This window comes from Halichoerus grypus, chromosome 13 (assembly GCF_964656455.1).
Source record: "Halichoerus grypus chromosome 13, mHalGry1.hap1.1, whole genome shotgun sequence".
NCBI lineage: Eukaryota > Metazoa > Chordata > Mammalia > Carnivora > Phocidae > Halichoerus > Halichoerus grypus.
In genome coordinates, this window is record NC_135724.1 from 84,355,471 (window position 1) to 84,371,053 (window position 15,583).

Consider the following 15,583-nt stretch of genomic DNA (forward strand, 5'->3'; position numbering starts at 1 on the left):
TGCTTGCGTCCCTTGGAGCCCTTCTGGCGCCTGACAACTTGGAAGTCTTGAGGGAGAGCGAGCGAGCGAGCGAGCGAGCGCAAAGCGGAGGAGGTGTGTGTTGGAGGTGGGCAGTCGCTGCCGAGGCCCCAGCGGTGGGCGATCCTTTGGAGGCAGCGGTAGCCGCTAGTCTGGGCGAGCAGTCCCCGGCGTAAGCCCCGGAGCCACGATGCCCGCGCCCCCGCCTCGCCGCCGGCTTCCCTGCTAGGAGCAAGAAGGGATGTGGTGAATGCACCGGCTTCGCCCAGCGAGGTAACGGTCCCCGCAGATGGCCCGGGAGGCTCGGGAGGGAGCCCTCCGGCCGAGTGGGCTCCGGGAGGCGCGCACGGCGGGACTGCAGCCGTGCCCGGGATTCTGCGGAGCCCCGCTTGCAGAGAGCTCCTGGCGCGTGGAGCCAGCCGGGGAGGCGCGCGGCCCAGGAGCGGCGTGGAGGTTTGCAGGGCGCGCGGCCTGGTTCTGTCAAACTGCATCTAGCTCGCCCCCGCCAGCCCCGAGCCGCCGCCGACCCCGACCCCGACCCGGGCGCCGGATGCGATCGTCCCCGCGGCCGGCGGCGGAGGCGAGCGCACGTGGGGGACACCAGCCCCGGGTTCTTTTGTTGCAAGCCGGCTGCGGGGGCTCCCAGCACCGCCTCTCCCGAACCCCGAGGGTGTGGTGAGGGAAGCTGCTTGGGAGTTGGGCCCCCGATGCCGTCCTCCTCGGCCCTGCTCTGGGTCTCCAGCCCCCGCAGCCCTGGGTGGGACCCAGCCTGTGGCTGAAGCGGCTGCTAAGCTTTGGGGGGCCATCCTTGGCGCTCCCTTCCCAGTCTCACTGGGTTTTGAGGGAGGAAATCCTTACTTGGAAACGTGGAGGAGATTGGAAAGCGATCAGAGCGAGAGGCAGGCTCCTCTGGGCTTGAGCAGTTCCGCAGCTGTTATTTTTCGTGTTCCAAACTCCTAAGCCTGCAACCCAGGCCCTTCTACCCCTTGCGCCCGACCCAGGAGGCCGATCCAACGCCTGAAGCCCAGAATTTATCTGGGACCCATTAGATCCTCGCCACCGCCCCCCCCCCGCCCCCCTAAGCCTGGGCCTGCACTTCCAGCGAGCCAGGCCCGGCTGAAGCTCGGAGAAACTCCCCTCCGCCTGGCCGCTCGTCAAAATGCCGTCCGGGGCTGGGGAGCCCAGGAAGCCGAGGTCGCCGGGAGAACGCACCGCCGGGGTAGGCGGCCGAGTGCTGGCCGCCGGCGCCCCGGGGTGCGCCTCCCTGCGCACTGCCCACCGCCGCTTTCCTGCCCTTTCCGTTGGGCTACTTTTCTTTTCTTTTCTTTTCTTTTTTTTACCGTTGCTAAAAGTTGGGGGAAAAGGGAGGAGGACTCTTACTGTTGAAGGACTTTTAATTTTAAGGCCTGTAACTGATAAAGGATGAACGTGAATTCTCCGGCCGACCTGGTCTCTCGATCTGCAAAATCTTTCCCCTCCTCTGTTTTTGGTTTTGCAAGAGGCGGGTTGTCGCAGACATTTTGCCTGCTGCGGAAAAATATGCCTGTTGCGAGTTTTAATAAACAGGGCTGTGATGTCCTTCTGTGAATTTGACGAAGAAAAACAATTCTCAAAAGGACACTAGGTTTTTGTTTTGTTTTTGGTTCGTACCCAATGGCTTCCAAAAATACCCAGGCCTTATCTTTATTGGCTCTTCCAGAAGTCCAGACAAATTTGACCGGCAGCTGGCTTATCGTGGGGGAGCCTGCGCAGGGGAGATGCGGGCCTCGCCTCCGCCTGGTCTGACCCGGGTCTTTCGCAAGAGGTTGTGCGTGGTCATAAAAGTACTAATAATGATAATAATAAGGGGACCTTCGGCAACCTCCTTCCGCGGGGAACGGAGGTGCTGGGAGCTGGAAACTGGGGACCCAGCTGCTCCCTCCTGTCACTAGAACAGCGTTTCCAACCTTCTTTTCTCTCTCTCTGCCTCTCTCTCTCTCTCTCTCCTTCCTGTCTTCAGAGCAGGACCCTTCGCGGGCACAGGGCGCCGGGCACACCATGGCCGACGGAGACGAAGGCTTTGGCCTGGCGCACACACCCCTGGAACCTGACTCAAAGGATCTGCCCTGCGACTCCAAGCCCGAGAGCACGCTAGGGGCCCCCAGCAAGTCCCCGGCGTCCCCGCAGGCTGCCTTCACCCAGCAGGTAAGAAGACCTCTAGCCTCTCGGCCCATGGCAGAAACCGAAGGCCCTCCTGTGGGGGAGGGGCGGGGGTGGGTTGCCCGTTGCCCATTAATTGTCCCCTTTCCTTTCTATCCCCGCTCATTCCACCTTTCTATGCCCCGCGTCCCCAGATCCCAGTATACTCCCATCCCCTTTATTGTGACGATAATCTTTACGGCCAGAGGAATTTGGACATACGTTTAACTTGTTAGAGAAGGCTTAATTATCTGGCTATTTGGGGCCAGCTAACAATAGCCCAGATCATTCCTGTGCTCCTGCGCTAGGTGTAGACTCAGCCCCGAGCACCTCATTAAGGGCTGGGTCAGCGGCCGCTTCAGGCCGGCGTGAGCGATGGCTTGACCCCTCTTCAGATCTTCCCTAGCCTTCGCCTCCGCCCACCTCCTCCGCGCCGCCGCCCCGACCCGGGAGTTGCACTATTTGTCTTGGGCCGGGCTCTGGAGGGCTGGCTCGCCCTGGCCGGTGGCGGCGAGCGCCCGGCTGTGCTGGGAGGTTGCTGGGAGCCACAGGATCCCCTGGCTGGAAGCTGGGCCCTAGTGGAGGGTGAGGCCTCGGCGCACTCTCTGTACCTTCTTCCCTGGGCGCTCTGGATGCTCAAGGAGGCCCGCGTAGCTCTTGATAATTTACACAGGGTGTCAGATGGGGTGCCAAGCGGGGTGACTTGACCAGCAGAGATATTCGGACGTAGCCAAATCCTTTCTTTGGGATTTCGATCGATCGATGTCCTTCCTAGCTACTTTATCACCTGTGTTTGCCCTTCCCGTCTCAGGAAGACGTGTGTATGGTTATGGAGAAGCAGAGGGCGGTGGGCACAGAGTTTGGGAAACTTCGATTGCTTTTCTTTTTGGAAAAGCAAATCCACTTACGAGACAGTTACGGATTATGGCAAAGTGAAGATTTTTGTGTATATATTTTTTTGCATCGGTTTTGTAAAGTAGCTTTTAGCTGAAAGCGGAGATGTTGAATAGTTTCGGCTGTGCCCAGAATCAAAACAGCTCGAAGTGAACGAAGTTGGCTGTGAGGAGAACCTAGAAGGTTTGCTAATATAGACATTTAAATTTTTTTTGGACTGCTGGAACCTATTCTAGACACATTTTTAAGTTGAGATATTCACGTATGTCTGTGTTTGCACCGCCATGGTGAGACTAAGCACGCGTATGTACGGGATTTGCACGTGTGTGTGTTTGTGTGTGCCCATGCGGGTGTCTACAGAAGGATGTTCTGAGTGGGCTTTTTGAGATTGAGCGTTTTTGTTTTTGCTTTTGTTTTTTAGTTGCATCTTGGCTGAAAGGGATTGAGATTGGTCCCTTTTTTTTTTTTTTTGGTCTCAGTTTGTCCTCCCATGGGCATGCTAGAGCACCTGATGTTTGGGGACTTTTCTCTAGCTTTGTGTTGGTGGCATCAGGAGACAGCAGTGCATCGTGGGGGGGAGGTGCACGGGGCCCGCACAGGGATTCCTATCCCCCCCCCCACCCCCGGAGTCCAGGCAGCCCTGCCGTGGGCTGGGGGCAGTTCTCAGCCTCGGAGTCCAGAGACTCCGGAGGGAAGGAGACATCTGTGTTTGGGGGAAGTTTGGGGAGGAAAGGCCCACTGCTCCTGGGGCTCGTCTGTGTGACTTTTCTCTCTTTCCTATAGGGCATGGAAGGGATCAAGGTGTTTCTCCACGAAAGAGAGCTGTGGCTGAAATTTCACGAAGTAGGCACGGAAATGATCATAACCAAGGCTGGGAGGTGAGCTGGCCACCTTTGTGGAGGGCCTGGGGAATTTGTGGGGGAGACAGAGAAGGAAAGGTGTCTCGGAGACCCAAGAGACGGAGACCCAGAGAAGGCAGAGGGGCAGAGAAAGGCGAGAACAGAATAGAGGAGAGAGAGAGAATGAATGTATTTTGTTTGACCTGATTTGGGTTAAAAATGCCTGGAGAAGTCCTCCAGTGACCCCCATCCCTGGTGGGGGAAACGCCTGCGAGAAACAGGGCATTTCTCCTGCCTCGTATAGAAGAATGGAAAGCTTGGGAGGCTGCGCTCAGTGGACTGATTGGTAGTGGGAGAAAGTGGGACAAGGGGGAGAGGGAACGGGAAGCCAGAGAGGTGCGGAGTCGGCACAGAGATGAGACCCGCTTCCAGCCTTGACTCCTGGCCCCCACCCTCCTTCCCACCCTCCTCGACCTTGGAGTGGGTCCAGAGTCCCACCCGATTGCCAAACTCTGAATCGTCCAATGTATTCGCTACCTCTTTCATTGTTTATAGAAAGCAGGCGAAGCCTTTGAAACTGAACCGGGGCTCGGCCGGGCTCTATATACAGACACCGATAAACACGGCAGTTTCGGCAGTTTTGCCAAGACACTCACCCCAGAGTTCCTCTTAAAAGCTCACAGTTTTGTGCTAGAAATGCTAGACGGCTGGAGGAGGCTGGGGGAGGGTCGTACAGCTCTGTATCTCAGGGTGCCAGTGTGCCCAGGCCTGGGGCCATCCTCACCACAGGCCCCCCCTCCCCCCGGTGCTCCGTGTCCCCAAGGGCAGAAAGCCCGCAGTCAGCCCCGAGCTGGCGTGTGAAGCCCGCCCGTGAAGCTGGCGAGGCCAGTAGGCCCGAGCCACCGAGTGTGTGAAGGGGGAGGGTGGAACCGTCTCACCAGACGCCCCCCGTTCTCCGGCCGAAGCCTCCCGCAATAAACTGACAACAGTGACATTTATTATTATTTGAAATTAAACAATGTCTGCTCCCCCGCTCGGCCTGAGTGAACTAGGAGGCGCGTTCTGTTTATACTGAAGAACTAAGCTCTTCTTCCCATTCTGCCGAGGAAGGAAAGACACGGCCCGACCCCCTCTGCCCCCAGCCTGAGCCGAGGGGATTTAACTATAAAAGGCCTGGGATGCCTCCCGCGCACCCGCCTGCAGGCGCACGCGCTCGGGCAGATAAACACCACCAGGCTTGGGCTCCAAGGCCTCCCTTCACTCACCCCCTTCCCGCCATGCCCGGGCGAGCCAGGATCCAGCAGCTTGTCCTTGCTGGCTTTCCGGGGCGCACGCCACCGCCACCCCTCCTGGGAATTTGGAGTGCGCACCCCAGAGCACAGAGGGCGTGGGTACAGAGCCTGCAGGTCCCAAGCACCCACCTGCCCATGACCCCATCGCGGTTCCGGCCCCGGTCTTTCCGAAACCAAACCCGGATGGGTTTTGAGTTTCTTCGCGGAGGGCCAAAGTGTTTAGACTCTCCAAGGAAGAGTGCCAGGTGCCTTGGAGAAGTTGGGGGGCATTTAGGAATAAAATTCAGCTGGAGCCTCGTGGCAGAGGTCACCAACTGAGCTCTGCTCTAAGGACGGAGGACTGTGGCCAGGACAGGAGGTGTATGGGCACCCATGGGTGTGCAGTCCCGAGGGCGCACACAGCCTGGGGTCCTCATGAGGCGGCAGCAGTGGGCTCAGCGGCCCCAGCACTCGCCTGGGCTCAGAAGGCCAGCTTTTCCCCTAATAAGGCTCCTTCTACCCCTAAATTATAAAGTAGGTCTCTGGCTCTGAAAAAGAGCCTTTACAAAGAACAAATGGAGGTTCCAAGCAGGGCCTTCTACATAACTGGTTCTTTCTAGAAGCCTTGGCCTCCAGCTTTCTATTTTCCTCCTGGTTACAAATAGTCACCAGCCTCCTGCTCACCTCCGGGCCTATCTCCTCCCCAAAACTTCAAGGGAAACCTGGAATGGATCTTGCCAAGAGCGGAGCGGGGGCCACTTTTCTCCTGCACCGCTTCTCGAGGAGTTGCTTCTTTTATTAAAATGTGTAGACCTGCTCTTTACAGTACTGGCAGTAATATTCTCTTTCTCTCTTTCTCCCTCTCTCTCTCCCCCTCCCTTTCTCCGTCTTCCTCCCCTTCTCTCCCAGGCGGATGTTTCCCAGTTACAAAGTGAAGGTGACGGGCCTTAATCCCAAAACGAAATACATTCTCCTCATGGACATTGTTCCGGCCGATGACCACAGATACAAGTTCGCAGATAATAAATGGTAGGCACCTAGCGGCGTGGGCAGGTGGGGAAGGCGGGGGGTGGGGGAAGTGGAAAGCCAGACTCCCCTCACCACCCTCCCCCCCGCCCCGCATTGAACCAAGAAACATTTTTTGAACTCCCTACTGTGGGCCAGAGGCTTTTGCTGCTATCCCGGACCACCCTGAGAGGAAGACACTGCAGCCTTTAGCCCCCATTTTATAGACAACAAAACTGAGGCTCAGAGTAAGTGAAGGGCCTGTCTCTGTTGCTGCACCCGTGGGTTGTGGATTTTAGAAAAGGGTATTGTTTCCAAGCGCTGGAGGTATTTCTGGGGGCATAAAACCATTTACAGTTATTTTTTATGAGTTACCTGCTTTGAAGATGCCTTTTTATGAAATTGCAAAGTCAGGCCATGGTATTTGAGTTAAACAGGCAAGAGAGGAGAGGTCCATTCCTCGGCTGGATTGCTCCCATAGCTGTCAAGCATGCAGAGGCTCAAACAGGAAGGCCCGTTTGAAAGCCCTCAAGGACTCCGCTTAAACTTTTTTGTCCAGGCTTCCAGAACCTACCGATGGTCCATGGGCAGCAAGAGGCTGCGAGGCCCGGCAGCAGCACCCCTGGTGCAGGGGGAGGAGTGAGGTGGAAGAAGAAAGAGCCGGGTGGGGGGCTCGCCTGGACACTGGCCGCAGGCCTTCTGGGCACCTGGGCTTACAGATGGCCAGGCGAGGCCCAAGGGTCAGGCCATTTCCAGATCATTCTCCTATTCAGCAGCCCTTGCCTGGCCCGGCATAGGACCCCACCAGCATGACAGGGCGCTAAGTCTAGGCGGGTTTCGCCCCTCCTTGGTCCAGGTCTGTGACGGGCAAAGCAGAGCCCGCCATGCCGGGCCGTCTTTACGTGCACCCGGACTCGCCAGCCACGGGGGCGCATTGGATGCGGCAGCTGGTCTCCTTCCAGAAACTCAAGCTCACCAACAACCACCTGGACCCATTCGGGCACGTAAGTACCTCGTGCAGCCTGCTCTCAGTCTCTGTCCGTCTGTCTGTCTTGCCCTCTCTCCTATCCCTGCTCCCTGAGTTTCTCTCTCTTCTTGGCTCCTCACACTCACGTTTTTCCTTTCCTCGCCCCACTCCACCCGCCTGGGTCTTTTCCTCTCTTGGCCTCCCTGATCTGGCCTTCTTCCCTTCTGGCTCCACCGCTCTCCTGTGCAGTCCTCTCTGTGGGCCACCGTCCCATGCTCTGGGGCCGCCTTTCCCCAGGTAGCTGGAGACCAGGGCCTGGGGGAGACTGAAGTGCACATGCCTGGTCTGGACCTCAGTCCCATCGGTGATGAGGGGTGGGGGGCTGGGTGTTTCAGGTCTCAGAAAACCGGGTCCTTCTAACCCAGTGGGGACTCCGGCACCGGCTTGCCCAGCGGCTGGACCGTGGTGGGAGCCATAGATACCTTCCTTGCTCACTTCCACATCCTGCCTTATTATTGAGATGTTCCAGCTGACAGGGAGACCCCAGGCCACCTGCTCCCTCTTTTACAGATGGGGAAACCAACCTGCCAGAGGCCAACCCTGGTACCCCTTTTTATTTTTATTTTTTAAAGATTTTATTTATTTATTTGAGAGAGAGAGAATGAGAGAGAGCACATGAGAGGGGTTAGGGTCAGAGGGAGAAGCAGACTCCCTGCCGAGCAGGGAGCCCGATGTGGGACTCGATCCAGGGACTCCAGGATCATGACCTGAGCCGAAGGCAGTCGCTTAACCAACTGAGCCACCCAGGCGCCCCTGGTACCCCTTTTTAGCTGATAGCTTGGGATTATCAGTTTTTCCCCCCAACTTCCAGCTTCCCCCCTGCCCCGCCCCCACCATGCCCGGAGCAGGCAAACCTGGACCAGAGCCCTAAACCTGGAGTCCGCATGGGCCCCCCAAGAGCGGCCTGGTGAACCCCCTGAATCTGCATGTGGGACATTGAGTGTCCTGCCCCCTCCCACCTTCCAAAAGAATGTGTAGCTTTTTCGCAGATTCTCTCGCTTTAAGTAGATTCTCTTCCTCAACAAAAAACAAATGAAGAACAAAACACCGATTTTGGGGAAAATGTCTCTAGATCTTTTTATTGACAATAACTGATCACCAGGACAGGACACAGTCTCTGAATTCAGTGTGTTCAGAACCCTTGGCTTGATGATTCCACCATCAAGTGGGCTCCTTCATCTTCGGGCACTTGGCCTTCATAGCAGCCTAGAAAGGAGGACACAAATATGCACCCTTTATAAATGGGAGTCCGGGGGACGGGAGGGCACTCGCCCAAGGTCATGCAGCTTGTATTTGGCGGCAGGGATTTGAGGCTTGATCTCTCTAATTCCAAGAGTGGTCTCTATCCTGCCATGTGGTCTCTTTAGGGAAAATCAACAAACACAGGGTCCTCGGTTGAGGGTACTGGGTTTGAATGGATTTGATCCGGAGGAGGACCGTTTGGGAATGTCCAAAGGGAGAACCCGCTCCTGTGGGGCCTTAGGGCTAAAACACTGAACCCGCAGGGTGTGTGGTGGGGTTGGGACAGTGATGCAGGCCGCCGCCATCTCTGCACGTGGTCCCCGGGAGCTTGAACTGTTGGCCGCTGGGAGGAAGAGAGAAGGAAGGCCCATTCCCTTCCTGCGCGGTGGGGAAGGAGCAGAGGGTGCAGAGGGCCGTTTCAGGGCAAACCGCCCGGCCTCCTCCGCGTTTCAACCAGGCAGTTTGCCGGCAGCCTGCTGCGGGCGGGAGCATCCCCGCCCAGAAATGCCCTCGAGCTTCCAGGGGCGTCGGCTGGCCGGCCGGGGTGACGCGTACCTGCGGGCACAGAACCGGGACTCTGTCTAGGTTAAGCGCCGGGGAGAAATGGGAGGGTTTTCCCCTCCTGGCTGGCGGCCTCCAGGAGGCTGGGTAGGACCCTTTTGTGGGGGACTCCGTGGAACCTTGGTGCCAGACAGCGGGACTGTCTCACTCGGGCGCCTGGCTTTCTCTCTGCGTGCGTCCCGGGGGTGCCCTTTGGGGTCGCGTTGGGGTGGGCGCCTGGGGAAGGCGCGCGGCCCCGCAACCAGCTCCGGCACCCTTGCGAGTTTCCAGTCCTCCCGAGCCCGCGGGAGAGGGAGGGCGCTCGGGGTGGCCCCGGACTCCCCCGCTGCCACGCAGCCCTGCCCCCAACTCCGGACTCGGAGTCCAGAGCCGCCCTAATGAAATTAGGAGCCATTAGATCGCCCTCGCGCTGACGTCTCCACACTGTCCCCGGCCGTCAAAGCAATTTGGCTAAGCCGGGACGATGGGCGCGCCGGCCGGGGACTGCGGCGGCCCGCGGGGCCCCGCTGCGTCTCTCTGTCGCCACGCCGCCCCGGCCGGCGTCGCTATCGGCCAGGGAGGCGGCCGGGGCCGCGGCGGCCGGAGATTAGAGCCGCGCGGCCGGGGTCGTCGGGAGCCGCGGGGCCCCGGGTTCTCGCCCCTCCCCACCTCCCCTCCCCCTCCTCCGGGGGGGTCTCTAGGGTTGGCCCAAGGACCCTGCCCCAGGGTCATCAACGCAAATAATCAAAGACACCGGGACAGTCTCCGCCGCTCCAGTTGGCGGTCCTGGGGAAAAAGCAGGCCAGATTTTCAGCCCGTTGAGCGCGGCGATTGGCGCATTTGGTGGGTATATATCCGAACGCTTTGATAAATGTTCGCCTACGCAGCCTCCCGAAATCATCAAAAGCCAGGCGTCCTCCAAACAGCAAAGCCAGTTTCATTAGCAAAGATGCTCATCCGCTAGGACTAGTCCTGCTCCAGCAGAGAGGGTGTGGAGTCTGGAGCCTCTCTCCCCCTTAATACTGATTAGAGTCGTCCTATTAAAGGTGCAGCTGCAGCAGTAAGACCCCGCTTGTCCCTGGGAGCACCTCAAACATTGAGTCGGTAGAAAGGAAGGAGAAAGAGCGCGTTCCCAAAAAAGTAGATGCAGTGCTTCTGTCTGGGGCCAAGTCTGGAGATAGTTCCCACAGTGGATCCCGAAAACGTTGATAAAGTTGTAGAAAGGGAACCTGGAGAGAAGCAGGCCCTCCTTTGGTGGCAGTGTGATGGCGGGTGCTTCTTCCCTCCAATCTCACCATCCTTAGAGGCCCACTCCCCATCCCATTATCTTCTTCTTTTTTTCATTGACTCCACTTTGCCCGTTCTCCTAACAAAGCGCCAAGCCTGTGATTTTTACTCCAGTTCTGCAAACACTGGTCTTTTCCTTTTCCGTCTTTTAGCCGGTTTCTTTTTTTGGGGCGGGCGGGAATGTTTGTTTATTCGTTTGTGTCTTCTCCCCTTTCATTCTGAAATTGACGCTTAAACTTCCCCCTGGGAAACCAGTTCCTTGCTCCAGACTTGCTTCTCTCCTATTGGGGGGGTGAGGAAGTACCCTATGCAGGAGTTAATTTATTAAGCAAACTTTATTAAGAATTCTGATTTACTGCCCTGTGTGCTTTGGGTAGATTCCTGGAATATTACCCTGGCTTTTTGGGTTGGAAATTGTCATTTTTGAAATGTTTCTTTTTAATGAAATCACTGGGCCCCTTTTCAAAACAGGAGAAAAAAAAAATCAGACCGTTTTTTGAGAGCCTGTATAAGGAGGTGAATTTTAAGGGTGGAGAGGGGATTTATTGGGAAACAAAGGGGTTTTGATTTTTCTTACAATCTCATTTTCCTTATTATTTTTAGATTATTCTAAATTCCATGCACAAATACCAGCCCAGATTACACATCGTGAAGGCGGATGAAAATAATGGATTTGGCTCAAAAAATACTGCGTTCTGCACCCACGTCTTTCCTGAGACGGCGTTTATCGCCGTGACTTCCTACCAGAACCACAAGGTAAGCCCGAGGCCCGGGAACCGGCGTGCTGGGGCCACCGCCTGTGCCTTTGCAGGAGGATGCAGGGGTCTCCTGCTGAAACTCTTAAGCTCTAAGGGCTTCTTCATTCCCTCACAGCGGGCACCAGCTTCTACCGGTACCAGGGGGCTGGGGCAGGGACCAAGCTACATCCTGAGGGTTGCAGCTCTTTGTACTATATTCAGGGTTTTTCGGGACTCTCTGTCTCTCCTTGTCTCTCTGTCTCTGTCTCTCTCACACACACACACCAGTTAGAAACAAACTTGTCCGACTGTAGGTGACCGCACATTCAAATACAGGAACGCATCTCTCTGCACGCATGAAGTGATCGGCAGGAAGAAAGGTCACTTTATTGCAGGGCTCCGTGCTCTTGGGTGGGGGCCTGGGGCCACCTTCGTGGAACCTCTTTCTCGGGTGAGGGTCTCTCCTCCAGTCTGCCTTTGGGATGCATTTCAACTTGACCTGGGGCAGGTGAAAAATTGCCAGGAGCCTTGGGCTTGGATTTGCAAGATGCTTCTCTCATTGTCTCCGTGGTTACTGATCCTGGACAGACCACAGTGAGGCAGGGTTGGCATTGTTGAAAATCAGAACAAAAACCCAAAAAACCCAAGCGATCTCTGCCACCCCCCCCCCCCCAGCTCCCAGGAGTTAGAGGAGACCGCAGCAAAACCACAGCTTGCGGATGCCTCAGTCTTCCAGAAGGAGGCTGCAGTGTGGTGTAGACGTGGGAGGGTACAGCTCGATCCTGTCAACGTCAGCTCCCACGCTGTTCAAAATCCAGGCCCCAATTTGGGCATTTCCAAGCTGGACAATGGTGCTGGAACAGGGTACCCCCTCACTGCAGGTTGGGGGGGTGTCTTTTCTTTTTTCCCAGGAGAAAGGGCTCCTCTTGACTTCTCATGGTTCACTTCTGTTCTTTCGAAACTTAAGTGCCTCTGGATTCATTTTATTGGTGGGGGGGCAGGATTGAGTGATTCTTAAGCCTAGTTCTGAAAAGACATATAGAATCTGGCAAGGCAAGATACAGGGAAGGGGGCACTGTAGGGGTGCAAGTTGTTAGCATTAAGTAGTGTGATCTGGGTTGGAGGACTGTTGAAGGCGAATGTAGGGACTTCCATATGGGATCAGTGAGGGCAGGTCACTGGGGCAATATAAGGAGATGGACATGGGGATGGTGACGCCCTTCCTCCTCCACAGCTCCTGTCCCCACCTGCAAGGTAGGGTGGCGGGAAGTTACAGGGGCCGTGAAGCCAGGTGGAAGAGGCCAGGGCAGGGGTGAGGGGTGGGTTTAGCACCCTAAAGCCTCCCGCCTACATGCTGGGTGTCAGATAACACCCCCCCCCCACCACCAGGAAGCCAAGGCAGTTATAAGATGGTAATGTCCAAATTCAGCTTGTCAGTCACCAGGCCAAGTTGTGATGGATGGTCCTTTCTAGGCTGCAAGTCCTGTCTGGGGATTCAAGCCTTGAGAGAGCTTCCCTCCAGAAGAGAACTCGCTCTCTCCAAAATGCAATTACTTTTTAAAGGGGAAGAAGGATTTTTCTGAATTCCACCCCTGACTTGTCAAACCAACAAGAGCAAAAACATTAAGGTCAAATACTCTGAAAATTGCAAAACTATTTCAGGCTAATTTGGGTCTGGCTGCTAGAAACCTGTTTCCTCTATGGCTATTGTAAATCTATGTTTAACTTTGTGGTGACAGTCACAGGGGAAAAAATTGGAAAAAATAGCAACAAGCACACTCAGTCTCACTGCTCCCTCCCTCCCTCCCTCCCTCCCTCTCATATATATACACACACACACACACACATATCTATATATTTATATATCCATACACACAAATACACACACACACACTTAGACCTGACAGAGGGTCCAAAGATATATCAGATTTTCTTTTCTTTTCTTTCTTTCTTTTCAATTAAAAAAGCCCAGACTCACAGAAAGAACAGGAAATGGTAGACTCATGAAAGTGACCTGCTAAAGAAAGATGTGAGTGCTTGGGGCCTTTGGGGGAAATCCCTAAGCTCTGTGTAGTTATGATCTTAGGGTCTGTCAGGCAAGGCTAGATCTGAGAGAGCATGTACTCTGTCTCTCTGTCTCTTTCTTTGTTTTTTTTTTTTTTTTTAAGATTTTATTTATTTGTCTCAGAGAGAGAGAGAAAGTGAACGCACAAGCAGGGTGAGCAGCAGGCAGAGGGAGAAGCAGGCTCCCCGCTGAGCAGGGAGCCCAAGGCAGGACTCGATCCCAGGACCCCGGGATCATGACCTGAGCCGAAGGCAGACGCTCAACCAACTGAGCCACACCAAGGCGCCCCTCTTTCTTTTCTTTTTTTTTTTTTTTTTAAGATTTTATTTATTTGACAGAGAGAGACACAGCGAGAGAGGGATCACAAGCAGGGGGAGTGGGAGAGGGAGAAGCAGGCTCCCCGCAGAGCGGGGAGCCCGATGCGGGGCTCGATCCCAGGACCCTGGGATCACGACCTGAGCCGAAGGCAGACGCTTAATGACTGAGCCACCCAGGCACCCAAGGCGCCCCTCTTTCTTTGCTTTTTGAGGCATAACTATCATACAATAAACTGCAGTATTTGAAGTATACAATTTGACGAGTTTGACATGTATTTATCATTGTGACCACTTGTGAATATACCCCACTCCCCCATATTTCTGTTTTTTTAAAATGTCCTTCCCAATGAATATATTTAGTGATCTATGCGCTTGAAGGAGTGTCTGCCTAATAGGGTGTATACGTGTGAGATTTGAGTGCAATCTAGGGGATTGTGTGTCTAAATGCTCATGGGTCTAAAAATGTGTGTCTCCAAATCCGCATCCAGATAGATGTGTGTCTGATGACCACACAACGGGTTCACAGATGGGAATTTGGGTATTGTTTTGTTTTGTTTTTAATTGGTTGGGCCATAAAGGTTTTTTTCACCAGCCTGACATCCGGAAGAGGGATTTCATAGAAGACAACTTTCCGTCACTCTTCCCCCTCCCACTTTTTAGTTGTGAAGTACCAAAGGCCCCTATGTTCTTCGTCAGGAGGCAGTCTAAAGCAGTAAAATTTTCCAGCCCACTCCAGGGCTGCTGCAGGCATTCCCCACGTGGATATAGGACGTGTGACTTAAACACTCAGGCCAAGCTGAGTGTGGTTTGTGGACTCTGTCTTGTTCCTTTATTGTCCCATCTGGGCGAGGTATTGAGACTCTTGATTTCATGGGCAGAAGCCACCTGCGCTCTTACTCACCCTTGCCTAGGGTTCAGGTGGGACTCTGGAGGCAGGCTGCCTGGGTTTAAATCCATTTGACTTGGGCAAGTTACTGGACTCAGTTTTCCTCCTCTGTAAAATGGGGATGAGACAAGAATTGCTTGTGTTTATCATCGTGAGGACTAAACGAGATAATCTTTGGAAAACGCGTAGCACAGAGCATTGCACGCATGCTCACGCAGAGGGTGAGTTATGATGCTGTGGATTGACTACTCAGCTGATCCATTTATAACAGGACAACTCCATCCAAAACGCAGGCCCTGGGAAACTCTTTGCCTTCCCTGATTATTCTAGAATCAGAAGAACTGAGCTTTCAAATAAGTTCTTCTTACTGTGTTTGAAAAGCCACTACAAGTGTCAGTCTTGGTGGGTGAGTTCGTTCAGTCCCTGAACATGCCATCAATTCAAGGACTCTGCCCCGCATGATGCTTTGGATACGTGAGCGAGGACAGAACAGCAATCCACGGGATTAAATTGCCAGGACAATTTGGGACACTCATTTTTGGTGTAAGTGGCCCAATGCCTTCAGAATGCTCTCTCTCTGCTCGGATGCTGGTATCCCAGGTGGAGGCAGGTACCTGGCGACCTCCGTTTGTTAGGCAGGGGTCACACACCCGTATGCCCCGCGGCTCCTAATGACACGGCGACATGTTTCCTCAGCCCAGCTGTGATCCCAAGCTGGATTTGGGAGTTATTTTCCCAGATGGCTGACAGCTTGAAAAAGATATTTAAAAAACTCGACTCTTCCGCAGCAGTGACGTTTGCTCTGTGAAACACGTTTTTGTAAGGTTTTCGATGAGGCTGTCAGCAGCGCCCAGAACAAGCCCTAGAAATATTTAGGTGTTAAAAAAAGGTCACGTGGGCATCTCATTTCTCTGCTCTTGCAACAATGGCTGTGTATGCAAGCCATGTCTGTCCCCCAATATTAACTTACTTTGCCATTGAAAGGCATTTTTCCTCCTGCTTAAATCATTGTGTAAAGAGTCTGTATTTATGAGGTATGAGCTTTCTGGTTGGGACCAGGAAATGAACCCCTAATAGAGAGACATAATTAAGATTGTTGGCCCTCGTGAGGGTTTTTTTTTTTTTTCAAAAGCAAGAATTCACAACAATTATTCTCATTAATTTTTACAACCTCTGTCTCACTGGTTGGAGCTGGTATTTATATTTGTTTTAGCCCTCACCCTCCACCCTCCCCCGGATATCCGGTTTTATGCTGATCTTGGAGAGGGAGTACATTT

The 15,583-nt window shown here is 54.4% G+C and overlaps 1 protein-coding gene across 1 annotated transcript in view; it reads left to right on the plus strand.

The window, feature by feature from the left end:
* Nucleotides 1–2,055: 2,055 nt before the first annotated feature.
* The window catches only part of TBX5 (T-box transcription factor 5), a 41,505-nt gene continuing 27,977 nt past the window's right edge, over nucleotides 2,056–15,583 (plus strand). Inside the window, exons 1-5 of the mRNA XM_078060129.1 lie at nucleotides 2,056–2,202; nucleotides 3,874–3,968; nucleotides 6,110–6,229; nucleotides 7,062–7,209; nucleotides 10,905–11,057. Coding sequence (XP_077916255.1) covers nucleotides 2,056–2,202; nucleotides 3,874–3,968; nucleotides 6,110–6,229; nucleotides 7,062–7,209; nucleotides 10,905–11,057 — 663 coding nt within the window. The remainder of the gene's footprint in view (nucleotides 2,203–3,873; nucleotides 3,969–6,109; nucleotides 6,230–7,061; nucleotides 7,210–10,904; nucleotides 11,058–15,583) is intronic.